The sequence below is a fragment of the Rana temporaria genome, chromosome 3, assembly GCF_905171775.1.
Source record: "Rana temporaria chromosome 3, aRanTem1.1, whole genome shotgun sequence".
NCBI classification, from domain to species: Eukaryota; Metazoa; Chordata; class Amphibia; order Anura; family Ranidae; genus Rana; species Rana temporaria.
This window is the reverse complement of record NC_053491.1, coordinates 184,779,623-184,794,299: the sequence shown is the minus strand read 5'-3', so window position 1 is coordinate 184,794,299 and position 14,677 is coordinate 184,779,623. Positions and strand designations below refer to the sequence as shown.

Below are 14,677 nucleotides of genomic sequence, written 5' to 3'. Positions count from 1 at the left end.
CACTGAAACAAAAAAAGGGGGCACTATTTCTTCCACTGATATCAATGATGAGATACTAACATCTACTAATAGGGGTACTACTCCTCCTTCTGACCTCCAACCTTGAGGCCATATTTATTCCCACTGATGCTGGGCCTGGTACATTTTCTGCCCCCACTGGCCACAATCCAGCCCTCCTAAAGTCTAAAGGGCAATAAACTGGCCCTTTGTTAACCTTTTAAAGGTATAGGATCTTGCCTGTTATAAAAAGAAAACATTTTACCCAAACCATAAACCTAACTATAACACTAACCCCTACATTGTTATAATTACTATTTTTATACTGCTACCAGTAAGTACTATTGATACTAATAATGTATAATTTACATACCGTATCACTGAAGGTTAAAATGTATGTCTCCTTTTAAGTATTGAACACAAAAACTATGCTCTTACCAAGGGAACTAACCATAAATCACTTCTTCATGGCCTCTGCTGATTCACTCAGTCACGTAACACCATCCGCTAAAGTCATATGACCATAACATCAATGATCCTATAGCCTCCTTGGATCACCATCTCGGGCAATGGTGCCAGAAGTGTCAGCATTTCCACCAGTGCCATCACGTCTACTAAAAAACATTACCCAGGATTTAGCCACTGGTATATCATAAGGCAGGGCCTATAATTTATGTCATTTTTATTAATGAACACAGACTAATTGACTTTTTCTAATGGAGACATTATGAACTGGTGATAAAAACATTTTACTGACAAAGAAAAGGAAAAATACTCATTTTGATGCCCCTAAGAAATGTAATTTGTAATAAATGTATAGCAGAGAAAGCCAGATCTTTTGTGTCAGAATGATTAAGGAATTCCATTACTCTGGTAAATTGATTATATACTAGGTTTTCTTTCCTTTGGCTATGGGTTTTAACTGCTTGCACAGAGAAATTCTGTAGAGGCTTGTTTAATGCCAAAAGTTAAAGGGAATTTATGGGCTTTCTAAAGTATTTCTAAAGATATACTGAATGTGAAAGTGATCAACTTAATGTACGTAATCCTGTCAGTGGGTGTTAATGTTTTAAAGCCTTCCTTTTATGTCTGAAGTGTAAATACACAGTATATGATCTTACATAGTAGTGCTTTACTGGTCTCTCTCTCTCCCTCTCTGTGAATCTGTCAGTCTATGCAGACTGCCTGAAAACAACAGACTTTCCCTGTGGCAAGTTCATTCTTCCTCAGCAGCCATTCAAAGCCGAATAAAATGTCTGATAAGCATATAGCACCCAAAAAATGTATACAAATTGGTGTTCATGTAAGCGTTACACTAACTAAAACTGAGGGATATTCTGTGATTTTCCCTCTTCAGCCCCGGAGGATTTGGCTGCCCAATGAATGTAGCACCCCCACACATTGTCCTGAATGTAGCACCCCCACACATTGTCCTGAATGCAGCGCCCCCACACATTGTCCAGAAAGCAACCCCCCCACACATTGTCCAGAAAGCAGCCCCCCCACACATTGTCCAGAAAGCAGCCCCGCCATACATTGTTCAGAAAGCAGCCCCGCCACACATTGTTCAGAAAGCAGCCCCCGCCACACATTGTGCAGAAAGCAGAACTCCCACACATATACGTGGTTCCCAAACAAAATGAATGTCCTTTCCCCCCCCCCCCCCACAAATAGAGCTTTCTTTTGGTGGTATTTGATCACTTATGTGTTTTTTATTTTTTGCGCCATAAACAAAAATAGAGTGACAATTTTGAAAAAAAATATTAAAAAACATTTTTTTACCTCAGTTTAGGCCGATATGTATTCTTCTTCTACATATCTTTGGTAAAAAAAATCGCAATAAGCGTTTATTGATTGGTTTGCGCAAAAGTTATAGTGTCTACAAATTGGGGATAGTTTTATGGCATTTTTATTAATATTTATTTTTACTAGTAATGGCGGTGATCAGCATTTTTTTATCGTGACTGCGACATTATGGCGGACACATCGGACACTTTTGAGGCTATTTTGGGACCATTGTCATTTATACAGCGATCAGTGCTATAAAAATGCACTGATTACTGGGTGACACTGGCAGGGAAGGGGTTAACCACTAGGGGGCTAGGAAGGGGTTAAGTGTGTCCTAGGGAGTGATTCTAACTGTTTGGGGCTGGGCTTACTGTGACACAACACTGATCACTGCTCCCGATGAGATGCCTTGTTTACACGGGCATCCCCCCATTCTGCAGCTCCGTGACACGATCATGGGACACCGGCGGACATCGAGTCCACGGGTCCTGCAGACACAGTCACTGAGCTTTTGGTAGCGTGTATGCGTGCCACTGATGGTGCGTGACCACACCGAGGCAAATTTAAAGGGACGTACCTGTACGCCCATTTGCCTGTCCCTGCCATTCTGCCAACATAAAAGTGTGTACGTTGGTCGGCAAGTGGTTAAAATAATTTCTATTCGGTATAGGCTGAACACCTTATATTTCTTTATCGTTACATCACGGGACACAGAGCGGCATTCATTACTATATGGGTTATATGGAGTACCTTCAGGTGATGGACACTGGCAATCTCAAACAGGAAATGCCCCTCCCTATATAACCCGCCTCCCATAGGAGGAGTACCTCAGTTTTTACGCCAGTGTCTTAGGTGTTGGTCATGGTTTAGCTTGCCTCCGCATCCTTGGGATTAGGTGAGCTAACCGGTTCTGTCCAAAGGCCTCAGTGCTAAAGTGGTCAGTAACCGGACCCCAAACCCTTGGGGTATAGCCCATAATGCTTTTCTTTTTAGAGAGCTGGACCCTGGGCCCAGAACTTAGAAACCTTTGGGGGCCTAATGTTTCTGTTGCCAGGGTGCTATATGGGCCCAGGACAGTGGATCCTTCATAGGAACCCAGGGCCTGAAGGTCTAGACAGCCCCACGGAGATGGGGGAAGATTGGGCCTCTTGCTTGGCAAAGTCCTGCGGCATGGAGCAGGTAAGTGAGGGGAAAACTTGCGGAACTTGGTTCTTAGCAGGTTTTTTCTGGGGGGTCACAGGGGACATGCCTAAAGTTATGCGCTGCATCTGGCAAACTAGTCACATATCTTAATGATAGGATGGCTCTGTGTATTATTCCCCATAAGAAGTGACCTCCCTGGTAGTGTTGGAAAAGCATTGAGTGGGGCCTGTGTGTATGTGTGTATGTGTGTTCAGAGAGCTGTGCTTACCTGCAAGCCTCCAGGCGATGCTCCATCGGTTCTTCCTCCTCAGAGCCTGCAAAGCAGGCAAGACGCTGACCTCCTCGTGGAGAGGCTCCCTTCCCCCCAACCCCCCCCCCCTGTCGGCGGGCGCGCGCGCGTCCCCGTGTTATAGGCGCAATTCGCGCCGTTAAGCTGAGGGGGGAAGGGCGGGTCAGTTGCTTAAGGAAGGGGCGGCCCTTCCTTTTTCGTTCCAGCAGCTCATTCTAAGATTGGAACTGAGGAGGAAAAGACCAGAGCGGCAGCACGGGGCGCCGAGGACACACAGTGGCCAGAAAAGATATTACAGTCTTCAGAAGACTGTTTTCAAGCCTAGAAATAGGCTGTTCTTTTCCATCTCAATAGTTTTTTCTTGGCAATACTACTAAGGGGGACAGAATGTTTTTTCTCTCCTGGATTTGAAAAAAAAAAAGAAGAAAAAAGAATTAAAAAAAAAAAAAAAAAAAAATTCATCAAGGGGAGAGGAGGCATTTTTTATCCCCCAAACAGGTGTTTGGGCAATTAACTATTTATAGTTCCAAGTACCAATAAGCTAGCAGGTGTACCTCGGTATTGTACCATGGCATCCGGGTCAGAGGGTACAAGAGGTGGGGATTCCCCCAGAGAGTCTGAGGTCTCGGACAAAGTTATGCCGCTGCTTTCCCCAGAGGGAGCCTTGGGGCCATCGGGATCTGGGGCTGGAGCTGGCGCGGGTCAGTCCAACCCTAAGATGGTCACGGACGAGGTATTACTCACCTCTTTAAGAGAGATGGAGAAAAGAATGGGAAAAATGATAGCCACAGCTATGCGGGGCAGTAAGCGGATTAGATCTCCGTCGCCCGAGCGTGGACCCTCAGAAGAGGAGGTCCTTTCCTCAGGGGAATTGGACGACCTCTTGGACAAGGACCAAGTAGGTTCGGGGATCGAAGACCCGGATACAGAGGAGTCTGGAGCAGTCTCCCAAGGGGAGAGCTGGTGGATCCAAGCCTTAACGGACTTGGTCCATAGTGCATTTAACTTGCCAGTACCAGATCTCCAAGTATCGACGGTTTCAGCTTTGGGCTCACTAAGGGCGCCTCAAAGCAATGCAGTGTTTCCGATCCATCCTCTGCTAGAGGGAGTTTTGTTCCAAGACTGGAGCAAGCCAGATAAAATCTTTTTACCACCTAAAAGATTCTCTGTCCTATATCCTATGGAAGATAAATTTTCCAAGAGATGGGCTACTCCTGCAGTGGACGCAGCCATCTCATGTGTTAACAAATCGTTAACATGCCCTGTAGAAAAAATACAGGTGTTCAAGGATCCGGTTGATAAACGCTTGGAAGCACTACTTAAGAACTCCTTCACTACTGCAGGGGCAGTAGTGCAGCCAGCTGTGGCTGCGATTGGGGTTGCTCAAGCATTATCGGATCAAATTAAGCAGATGCTTAAACTTATTCCTGCCCAGCAGGCAGAAGAGTTTTCGGATGTCCCTAGGGCCATATGCTTTACGGTAGACGCGATTAAGGATTCTATCCAGCAAGCGTCACGTTTATCGTTATCCCTTATCCATATGAGAAGACTCTTATGGTTAAAAAGCTGGGAGGCCAAGCCCCCATGCAAGAAGCTCCTGGTAGGGTTCCCCTTCCATGGAGGACGACTCTTCGGAGAAGACTTAGATAAATACATTCAGACCATTTCAAACGGCAAAAGTACTCTTTTGCCAACTAAAAAGAAGCTTCAGGGGCCTGCGTTTAAACGACAGTACTCCCCTGGTCAGGGGCCCTCTAATGCCAAACAGTATCGACGGCCTCCTGCGAAAGCAATCTTCGGCTTCAACAGCAAGTCGCAGGGACAGGCTGCTAGAGGCAGAAAGCAGTGGTTTCGCAAACCAGCAAAACCAGCCCCCAAGCCGACCTTATGAAGGGACGCCCCCACCCACGAAGGTGGGGGGAAGGCTGCGACTCTTTTCAGAGGTTTGGGAAGCCAGCATTCCCGACAAGTGGGTACGGTCTTCCGTGGTCACGGGCTACAAATTAGATTTCCTAAGGTTTCCTCCTCCTCATTTCCAGGAGTCGAGGATTCCAAACGATCCGGAGAAGGGAGCCGCATTAATGTCGGCATTAAATCATCTACTTTCCCAGGAAGTAATAGTAGAGGTACCAGTCCTGGAACAGGGGCTGGGTTTCTACTCCAACCTATTCATCATCCCAAAGTCCAATGGAGATGTCAGGCCAATTTTGGACCTAAAGATGGTAAATGCATACCTAAAGGTCCGTTCATTTCGGATGGAATCCGTGCGGTCAGCAGCTGCCACACTCCAAAAGGACGACTTCATGGCGTCCATAGACATAAAGGATGCCTACCTTCATGTTCCAATTTATCAGCCACATCAAAGATATCTACGCTTCATGGTGGCTTCGCGTCATTTCCAATTCGTGGCGCTTCCCTTCGGGTTGGCTACGGCCCCCCGGGTGTTCACGAAGGTCCTAGCTCCAATCCTAGCCAAACTAAGGATCCAAGGGGTCACGATCCTAGCATACCTGGACGACCTCCTAGTCATAGATCACTCGTCTCCCGGCTTGGAGCGAGCAGTGGCCCTCACGGTCCAATACCTCGAGAGGTTCGGCTGGGTCCTAAATCGAGAAAAGTCCGCATTCCAGCCCACAAGGCAGTTGGAATATCTCGGCATGAGATTAGACACAGAACAACAAAGGGTGTTTCTACCTCTGATGAAGGTCAAAGCCATCAGGGAATTAATCCTACTGGTTCTAAGCAAGAAAGAACCGACTATTCGCCTATGTATGAGGTTACTAGGCAAGATGGTGGCCACATTCGAGGCGGTACCATACGCCCAGAGCCACACTCGCATCCTGCAGGCAGCCATCCTGTCAGCATGGAGCAGAAGGCCACAGGCCTTGGATATCCCGTTGCCGCTCTCATCAAGAGTCCGACAAAGTCTGTGTTGGTGGTTAGATCCTCAGAATCTACTGAAGGGGAAATCTTTCAGCCCAGTGGCCTGGAAGATAGTGACCACAGACGCCAGCCTGACGGGCTGGGGAGCAATTTTGGATGGTTGCATTCGCCAAGGTACTTGGGCAAAGCCAGAGAGGCAGTTGCCCATCAACATCTTGGAGCTCAGAGCTGCTCGACTAGCCCTCAGGGCTTGGACGTCAAAATTGCAGGGGTTCCCGGTGAGAATTCAATCAGACAATGCCACGGCCGTGGCATACATAAATCACCAAGGGGGAACCAGGAGTCAAGCCGCTCAGAGAGAGGTGAGCTTGATTCTCCTATGGGCAGAGGCTCATGTGCCCTGCATATCGGCAATATTTATTCCAGGAGTGGACAACTTTCAGGCGGACTTCTTAAGCCGCCAGACTCTATTGCCGGGGGAATGGTCTCTGCATCCACAAATATTTCAAGCACTCTGCCAAAGATGGGGAGTGCCGGACGTGGATGTCATGGCATCGAGACTCAACAAGAAGCTAGACAGGTTCATATCCCGCTCAAGGGATCCGATGGCCTGCAGAACCGATGCGCTGGTTTGCCCTTGGCATCAGTTCAAACTTCTTTATGCTTTTCCCCCGTTCCAGTTACTACCCCGCCTGCTGCGCAGGATCAGGGTGGAGCACATACCAGTCATCCTGGTAGCTCCAGCATGGCCCAGAAGGGCATGGTACTCACTCATCCTAAAGATGGTAGTGGGAGACCCTTGGACTCTTCCTCTACGGCCAGACCTGCTATCGCAAGGTCCGATCCTCCACCCTGCCTTACGGCATCTAAATTTGACGGCCTGGAAGCTGAATCCCTGATTCTCAGGGGTAGAGGTCTGTCTCAGAAAGTAATCTCTACCCTAATCAGAGCCAGGAAACCAGTCTCTAGGGTGATTTATTACAGGGTCTGGAAGGCCTATGTAAGCTGGTGTGAGTCCAAGCTATGGCTTTCTCGCAAGTTTACCATCGATAGAGTTTTAAGTTTTCTCCAGCTAGGAGTGGATAAGGGATTGGCATTAAGCACAATCAAGGGACAGATTTCAGCTCTGTCAGTGTGGTTTCAGCGGCCGCTGGCCACCCACTCGCTGGTTAAGACCTTCCTTCAAGGGGTCTTACGTATTAAACCTCCAGTTAAATCCCCGCTTTGTCCGTGGGATTTAAATCTTGTTCTGTCAAGTTTACAGAAACAACCGTTTGAGCCGTTGGCTGAAATTCCTTTGGTTTTACTGACAAGCAAGTTAGTATTTTTGGTCGCCATAGTTTCCGCAAGAAGAGTATCGGAACTGGCGGCCTTATCCTGTAAGGAACCATATCTTATTTTTCATAAGGACAAGGTCGTTCTCCGCCCTCATCCTTCCTTCCTACCGAAGGTTATATCCAGTTTTCATCTAAACCAGGATTTGGTATTACCATCCTTCTTCCCTAAACCCACTTCCAGAAAGGAAGGGTTGCTGCATACCTTGGATATTGTCAGGGCCATGAAGGCCTATCTTAAAGCTACAGAGAAGATCCGGAAAACGGATGTGTTGTTCATTTTACCGGATGGGCCCAAGAAGGGGCAGGCAGCTGCAAAGTCCACCATCTCTAGGTGGATTAAGCAGTTAATCACTCAGGCCTACGGCTTGAAAGGGTTGCCTCCTCCAGTATCATTAAGGGCTCATTCTACTAGGGCCATGGGCGCCTCCTGGGCAGCACATCACCAGATCTCTATGGCTCAAGTTTGCAAGGCGGCAACCTGGTCTTCTGTCCACACGTTTACAAAATTCTACCAGTTGGACGTAAGAAGGAATACTGATACAGCCTTTGGGCAGGCAGTGCTGCAGGCTGCAGTTTGAGACCCTCGGATTCCGGGGGGCTCCCCTTTTTTTGAGTTAAATTTAAAATTTAAAATTATTTTTCTCAACTAAGTTGGATTTATTATGATTTGAGTATATCTCTAAATTAAATCCTTTTGTCTTTGGAGATGTTCTCCCTCCCCTCATTGTAAGCATTGCTTTGGGACATCCCATATAGTAATGAATGCCGCTCTGTGTCCCGTGATGTAACGATAAAGAAAAAGAGATTTTTAATACAGCTTACCTGTAAAATCTTTTTCTTGGAGTACATCACGGGACACAGAGCTCCCACCCCTCTTTTGGGGACCATTTTGGGAGGCATACTGCTTGCTACAAAACTGAGGTACTCCTCCTATGGGAGGGGGTTATATAGGGAGGGGCATTTCCTGTTTGAGATTGCCAGTGTCCATCACCTGAAGGTACTCCATATAACCCATATAGTAATGAATGCCGCTCTGTGTCCCGTGATGTACTCCAAGAAAAAGATTTTACAGGTAAGCTGTATTAAAAATCTCTTTTTCTAAAACTTGTACAAAACTGTTGTTCTTCAAGTGTATTTCATTTTAGTAGCAAAGGGTGGAGTGTGGTCTGACTATGTATGGCTTTATGTCTATCCTGTGTGTATAGTGCAACCTACCAGAATGAAATTTACTGACACAGCATTCAAAATTTACTGGCACAGCCAAGTTTTTACTGACACTTCCAAAGGTAAAATATTTACAGTTTTAAGTGCAAATTTCAGTATTTAGACTACAGACAAGTGCAACATGCAAATAGTTCTGGATTTTTTTATTTTATTTTTTTAAGAATCATACTTATCTAGGTGGAAGCAGCATCTCTGCCCCCCCCCCCCCCTGCTTGCTGGGATGTGGAGGGGATGTTAGCGGCGAGCTCATGCTGTCAATGAGGCTGATCCAGGTGCCGGTCCAGGGTTGTGGGCGGATCCCGATCATATTGCCATAAACTTTCCCCAGCCTGGACCGACTCTGTGACACCAGTCGGCAATGGGCTTCAGTCTGTTGGAGAAGTACAGCCAAACGAGCTTTGGTTGTACTTCTCATTTAAGGTAGATTATAAGGCAAAAAACATATTTCTTATTTTATTTTCAATATAGCAAGTAAGTAGCTCAGGGACAGGAGGGCAAGATATTAGAATGGGCAGGCACACATACATGAAACTGACTCCCACAGGGACACTGACAGCAGTGTGCAGCAGCACAGATGATGATGACACCTCACTGACACCACACATCCCCTCCTTAGGCACAATGATAGTCTCTCTCCACGCAAGCTGGTTCCTTCAGTCCACTCCAGTCCAAACAGCACTGACAGTCCGCTCCCGGCTTGCCTTGCTCCCATTCCACTGACCCGCACACAAGGCTCCAGCCGCTCGGCTCCTCTGACCCATGACATCTCATGACAGGCTGTAGCATGCACTCGGATGGTCTCCACTGACTCTGTACCAGAACTACACGTGCACAGTCACAGCCATATTTTTTACTGGCCACCTTTTGCTGTCACTGGCATTTACTGGCAGGAAACAAACTTTGTTTACTGGCTGCCAGTAAAAATATTGACGGTTGGTAACACTGGTATAGTGTGTGTGTATGTCTGCCCATAATGTGTGTGCCCTGACTTTGTATGCATGTCTGCCCTTGACTGTGTGAGCTCTGACTTTGTTTGCATGTCTGTCTAGAAATCTATTCCAGGTTTTTTGGTCAAAGCTTAATTGAACAAGTTGACGTTAGTAGCTGATTGGCTACCACCAGATTTTGCATTCCCCAATTTTAGTAAATCAACCCCAATGTTTTGCCAGATTTCTGCAAGTGCTGTATCACTTTTTTTTGCAAAAATTGGATTATGTATGGTTGTCCTTGGCAGCATGATTGGCATCCCACTATTCCTTCCATGGGAGGTTTAAAAACAACAGTGTTACGTTATTAAAAGACTGTAATCATTAGTGTTGAGCGGAATACGCCATATTCGATTTCGCAATATATCACGAATATATAGCCGAATATTCGTGAAATATTCGCTAAAATCGAATATTCGTGATATTTTATCAAAAAAAAAATTCTCGAAATTTCGCTAATGCGAAACCGATTGCGAAATTTCGCTAATGCGAATGCGAAATTGATTGCGAAATTTTGAAACATAAAATTTCACCTGCCCTTTGGAAAAAGTGTGGTTTTACGTAATGGACCCTGCAACTAACAAGGTATTAATAAAATAAATACATTATTATATAGATTTGAGGGTTTACTTTGACCAATTTGTATATTGATTAGTTTAATAAATATTGAATAACCATAGATTTGGAAAATACAAGTAAACCGTTTACGTTGACATCTCTTAAATGTCTTTATGTTAAACAGTTATTATTCTCATTAAAGAGGTGAAATGCAAATGATGATGACACGGGACAAAAGATGGAAAATTCTTTGAAGATGTGATACACTGGAAAAACGCACAGAAACACTCCACTCTCTCCTATGACAACTGTGGTAGGAGAACTCTGATTGGCTCTGATGTAAAAGAAGGGCGGAGAAAGTATTTGCGAATATTCGGAAATCGAATATTCGCGATTGTGAATATTCAGCAACATAAAAGGATCGCCTCAGCTTAGCTACTCGGCCCAGGGTCTCTAATCATACCAGCAATGCTTTTAGACGTCGATGGAGATCACTAGGATGTGATCTGTTTTAAAAATAAAATTTAAAAAATATGAATATTCGGAATAGCGAATATTGGCCGCGAAATTTGAGTTATTCGCGAATATTCGAATATGCCATATTCGTAACGAATATTCGCAATGCGAATATTCGTGAGCAACACTACTAATCCTATAATAATCTTCTAATGATGTATAAAGTTGTTAGTAATTTTGCAGCCTTTTTAAAAGCATTTGCAGTCCCTATATGCCTATTTCAGGTCAAGTAGCAAGAACCAAGGAACAGTTGTAAAAGGCTGACCCTATTTTGGCTGACCCTATATAGGCTGACCCTAGTTTGGCTTTCCAGGAGAGACGAAACTCGTTTTTTTTTTTTTTTTTAACAAGTGGAAGGAAACAACAAAGTACAACAAACAGTTTTGCAAAGTATATTTCCGGCTGAAAAAGCGTGTTTAACAGCTGCATGTTTTGGCCACTCATAATGTCCTGCCTCTCTCCTTCTTTTTTTTTGTATCTGGTAATAGAGAAGTGTGTTTTTCTGAGAAAGAATGCAGACTCCCCGTGAGTGCAGTCAGAGAGCGCTGGAGTCTTGCTATTTTGACAGTTGCAGTTAGAAGTCATTTCATGCTTTTTTTCCTTTCCCTAGTTTGTTCTTAGCTTTCATTCTGGGAAAGCCCATACTTGAAATACCTCTAAAGAGGTGGAGAATAAAGCTTAATCCCAGACACACAAAGATTTGTGAACGTTACCTTCAAACGTCTCACGCCCCAAAGGAGTGTTTAATCTTACACTGCAAGTGACTGGCTGCGGAGAGCCTGTGTGTGTGTGCAGGAAACCGTTTAAGATGAAGAAAATCCTAGACACGTAATGAAAGTGTGTGTATTTCTAATCCTAGGAAAACACATGGCAGAGACTTTCACTTGTCCTACCTAAAGAAAAGTGATGAGCTGAGTGAAGACTGTGCTACTGGAAAGCTCTACAAATTTGCTTTTATTGGGTCTGTAGAGCTGAAACACTTCTAAGAAAAGTATGTCTGTGCTTGGGGTTTCGTCCAAGTTAAGACAGCCAGCTGTGGGATCAAAGCCAATTCATACTGCTCTACCTATACCACATGTGGGCAAGACCATGGCACAGCAGTATCCGTCAAGGTCCTTGGAGATGACAAATCCAGAGAAGTCATTCACTTCTTGTCAATTCATGCTCAAACCATCCTGTGATTTTGAAGAGAAGAAACATATTCATGGCAATATCAGGGAGACAGAAGATAGAAAGGTTAGTTAATATTCAAATGTTGCCTTTTCTTTGAAGGTACTATGGGCTAACTGGTATGCTGTACATTCTTTCGGTCCTTTAAAAGTACTATTGGCTAACTGGTATACTGCAAGTGCTTTTATTCCTTTTGAAGGTACTATGGGCTAACTGGTATGCTGCAAGTGCCTTCTTTCTTTTGAAAGTACTATTGGCTAACTGGTATGCTGTACGTTCTTTTATTCCTTTGAAGGTACTATGGACTTATTAGTATGATGTACCTTGTTTCATTCTTTTGAAGGTACTATGGCCTAACTGGCATGCTATTCATTCTTTCATTCCTTTAAAAGTACTATTGGCTAACTGGTATGCTGCAAGTGCTTTCATTCCTTTGAAAGTACCATGTGCTAACTGGTATGTTGTACATTCTTTCATTCCTTTGAAGGTACTATGGGCTAACTGGTATGCTATACATTCTTTTATTCCTTTAAAAGTACTATTGGCTAACTGATATGCCACAAGTACTTTCATTCCTTTGAAGGTACTATGGACTAATTAGTATGCTGTACCTTTTTTTCATTCCTTTGAAGGTACTATGGACTAATTAGTATGCTGTACCTTTTTTTCATTTCTTTGAATGTACTATGGGCTAACTGGTATGCTGTACTTTCTTTCATTCTTTTGAAGGTACTATGAGCTAACAGGTATTGCTGTACATTCTTTCATTCCTTTGAAGGTACTATGAGCTAACAGGTATGCTGTACGTTCTTTCATTCCTTTGAAGGTACTATGAGCTAACTGGTATTCTGTACGTTCTTTCATTCATTTGAAGGTACTATGGGCTAACTGGTATGCTGTATGGTCTTTCATTCTTTTGAAGGTACTATGGGCTAATTAGTATGCTGTACATTCTTTCATTCCTTTAAAAGTACTATTGGCTAACTGATATGCCGCAAGTGCTTTCATTCCTTTGAAGGTACTATGGGCTAATTAGTATGCTGTACCTTTTTTTCATTCCTTTGAATGTACTATGGGCTAACTGGTATGCTATACATTCTTTCATTCCTTTGAAGATACTATGAGCTAACTGGTATGCTGTACGTTCTTTCATTCCTCTGAAGGTACTATGGGCTAACTGGTATGCTATACATTCTTTCATTCCTTTGAAGCCACTATGAGCTAACTGGTATGCTATACATTCTTTCATTCCTTTGAAGCCACTATGAGCTAACTGGTATGCTGTACGTTCTTTCATTCCTTTGAAGGTACTATGGACTAACTGGCATGCTGGATGTTCTTTCATTCCTTTGAAGGTGCTATGGGCTAACTGGTATGCTGTATGGTCTTTCATTCTTTTGAAGGTACTATGGGCTAACTGATATGCAGTACGTTCTTTCATTCATTCTTTTTTCCGTTGATACCCATGCACGGTGAGAGCATTTCCTAATGTTCAGATTCCATTGCCTGAAATAAATGTCCAGCATGTACATGAGCTGTTACCTTGAAAATGGTTATAAAATACATATACAGGCGGTCCGCGAGTTACAAACATCCGACTTACAAACAACTCAGTTATCATGGGAACAAAAGTTGTCTCCACTGAAGCCTTATCATCAATTCTTGTTTCCAAGACAACCCAAATTTTCAAAATCCACTTGTCACAGGGTCAGAAAGTGAGGAGAAATCTTCTGAACAGGGGCACAGACAGCAAAACAAACGATACAGGGGTGATAATCCTTCTCTATGCTATCCAAAAATCATAAAACATTTTTTTTTTAGCTGGTGCTACACTTAAAAGATGTACCTGTTTCCACTTACAAACAAATTCAACTTCAGAACAAACCTACAGTCCCTATCTTGTTTGTAACCCGGGGACCGCCTGTATAATGAACATGTCCTACATATCTAGTGGGGGGCAACTGTGTGTAAATTGCATTAGAAAACATAAAAATGTATTCTTAGATCCCTTATGATACTGACACTTATACAATTATTAGGTCTTTGATCTTGTTACCAGGTGCATACATATCTGTGTTACTGCTTTCAACCAATACCAATGGGTTTAGGAATATGTATATGGATGCTTTCTATTTATTATTATTTTTCAGGATTTATATAAAGTCAACCGTTTGCTCGGCACTTTACAAAATGAAGGCAGACATTACAATTACAATACAGTTTGGTACAAGAGAGCCCTACTCGCTGGAGCTTTCAATCTAACAATATATTTATTCTTTTGGTTGAACTAGATAGAATTGTGTCTTTTTTTTTTCAACCTGTGCAACCATGTAGCCACTAAATGGAAATGACAAACTTTGGTTTCTGTAATACTCGGTTTGTGTTTTTGTGACATGCAACCTGCTGTGACAACTGTGCCATCTACTGCCTGGTGGGATAGTCTTTGTGACTTGGGAAATGCAGGATAAACTGTAAATGGGGGGACATTTGGTAACTACATTTTATGAAAAAAAGAGACGCCCACTAAAGACTTTTGGGGTTGATTTACTAAAACTGAAGTGTGCAAAATCTGGTGCAGCTCTGCATAGAAACCAATCGGCTTCAAGTTTTTTGTTTTGCCAAGACTTAATTGAACAAGCTGGAGTTGGAAGCTCATTGGCTACCATGCCCAACTGCATCAGATTTTGCAGTCTCCAGTTTTTGAAAATCAACCCCAATGTTTGGAGCAGCACAACATGGTCCCCTGTCCAGAAATGTATTTCCAGTGGGCTTTGGATTTGGATTTG

General features: G+C 43.8%; 1 protein-coding gene across 13 annotated transcripts in view; it reads left to right on the top strand.

Annotated features, from left to right (window-relative positions):
* The window catches only part of NAV3 (neuron navigator 3), a 789,636-nt gene that overhangs the window by 385,974 nt on the left and 388,985 nt on the right, over positions 1–14,677 (top strand). For 7 of the 13 annotated variants that reach the window (XM_040343951.1, XM_040343950.1, XM_040343948.1 and 4 more), the window contains exon 1: positions 11,268–11,957. The exons of 1 other annotated variant lie outside the window; for it this stretch is intronic. In XM_040343951.1, coding sequence (XP_040199885.1) covers positions 11,715–11,957 — 243 coding nt within the window. In that variant the 5' untranslated portion in view covers positions 11,268–11,714. Of the gene's footprint in view, positions 1–11,267; positions 11,958–14,677 lie in introns of those variants that run through there. 5 more of the 13 variants (XM_040343946.1, XM_040343952.1, XM_040343944.1 and 2 more) reach the window with 1 other exon arrangement.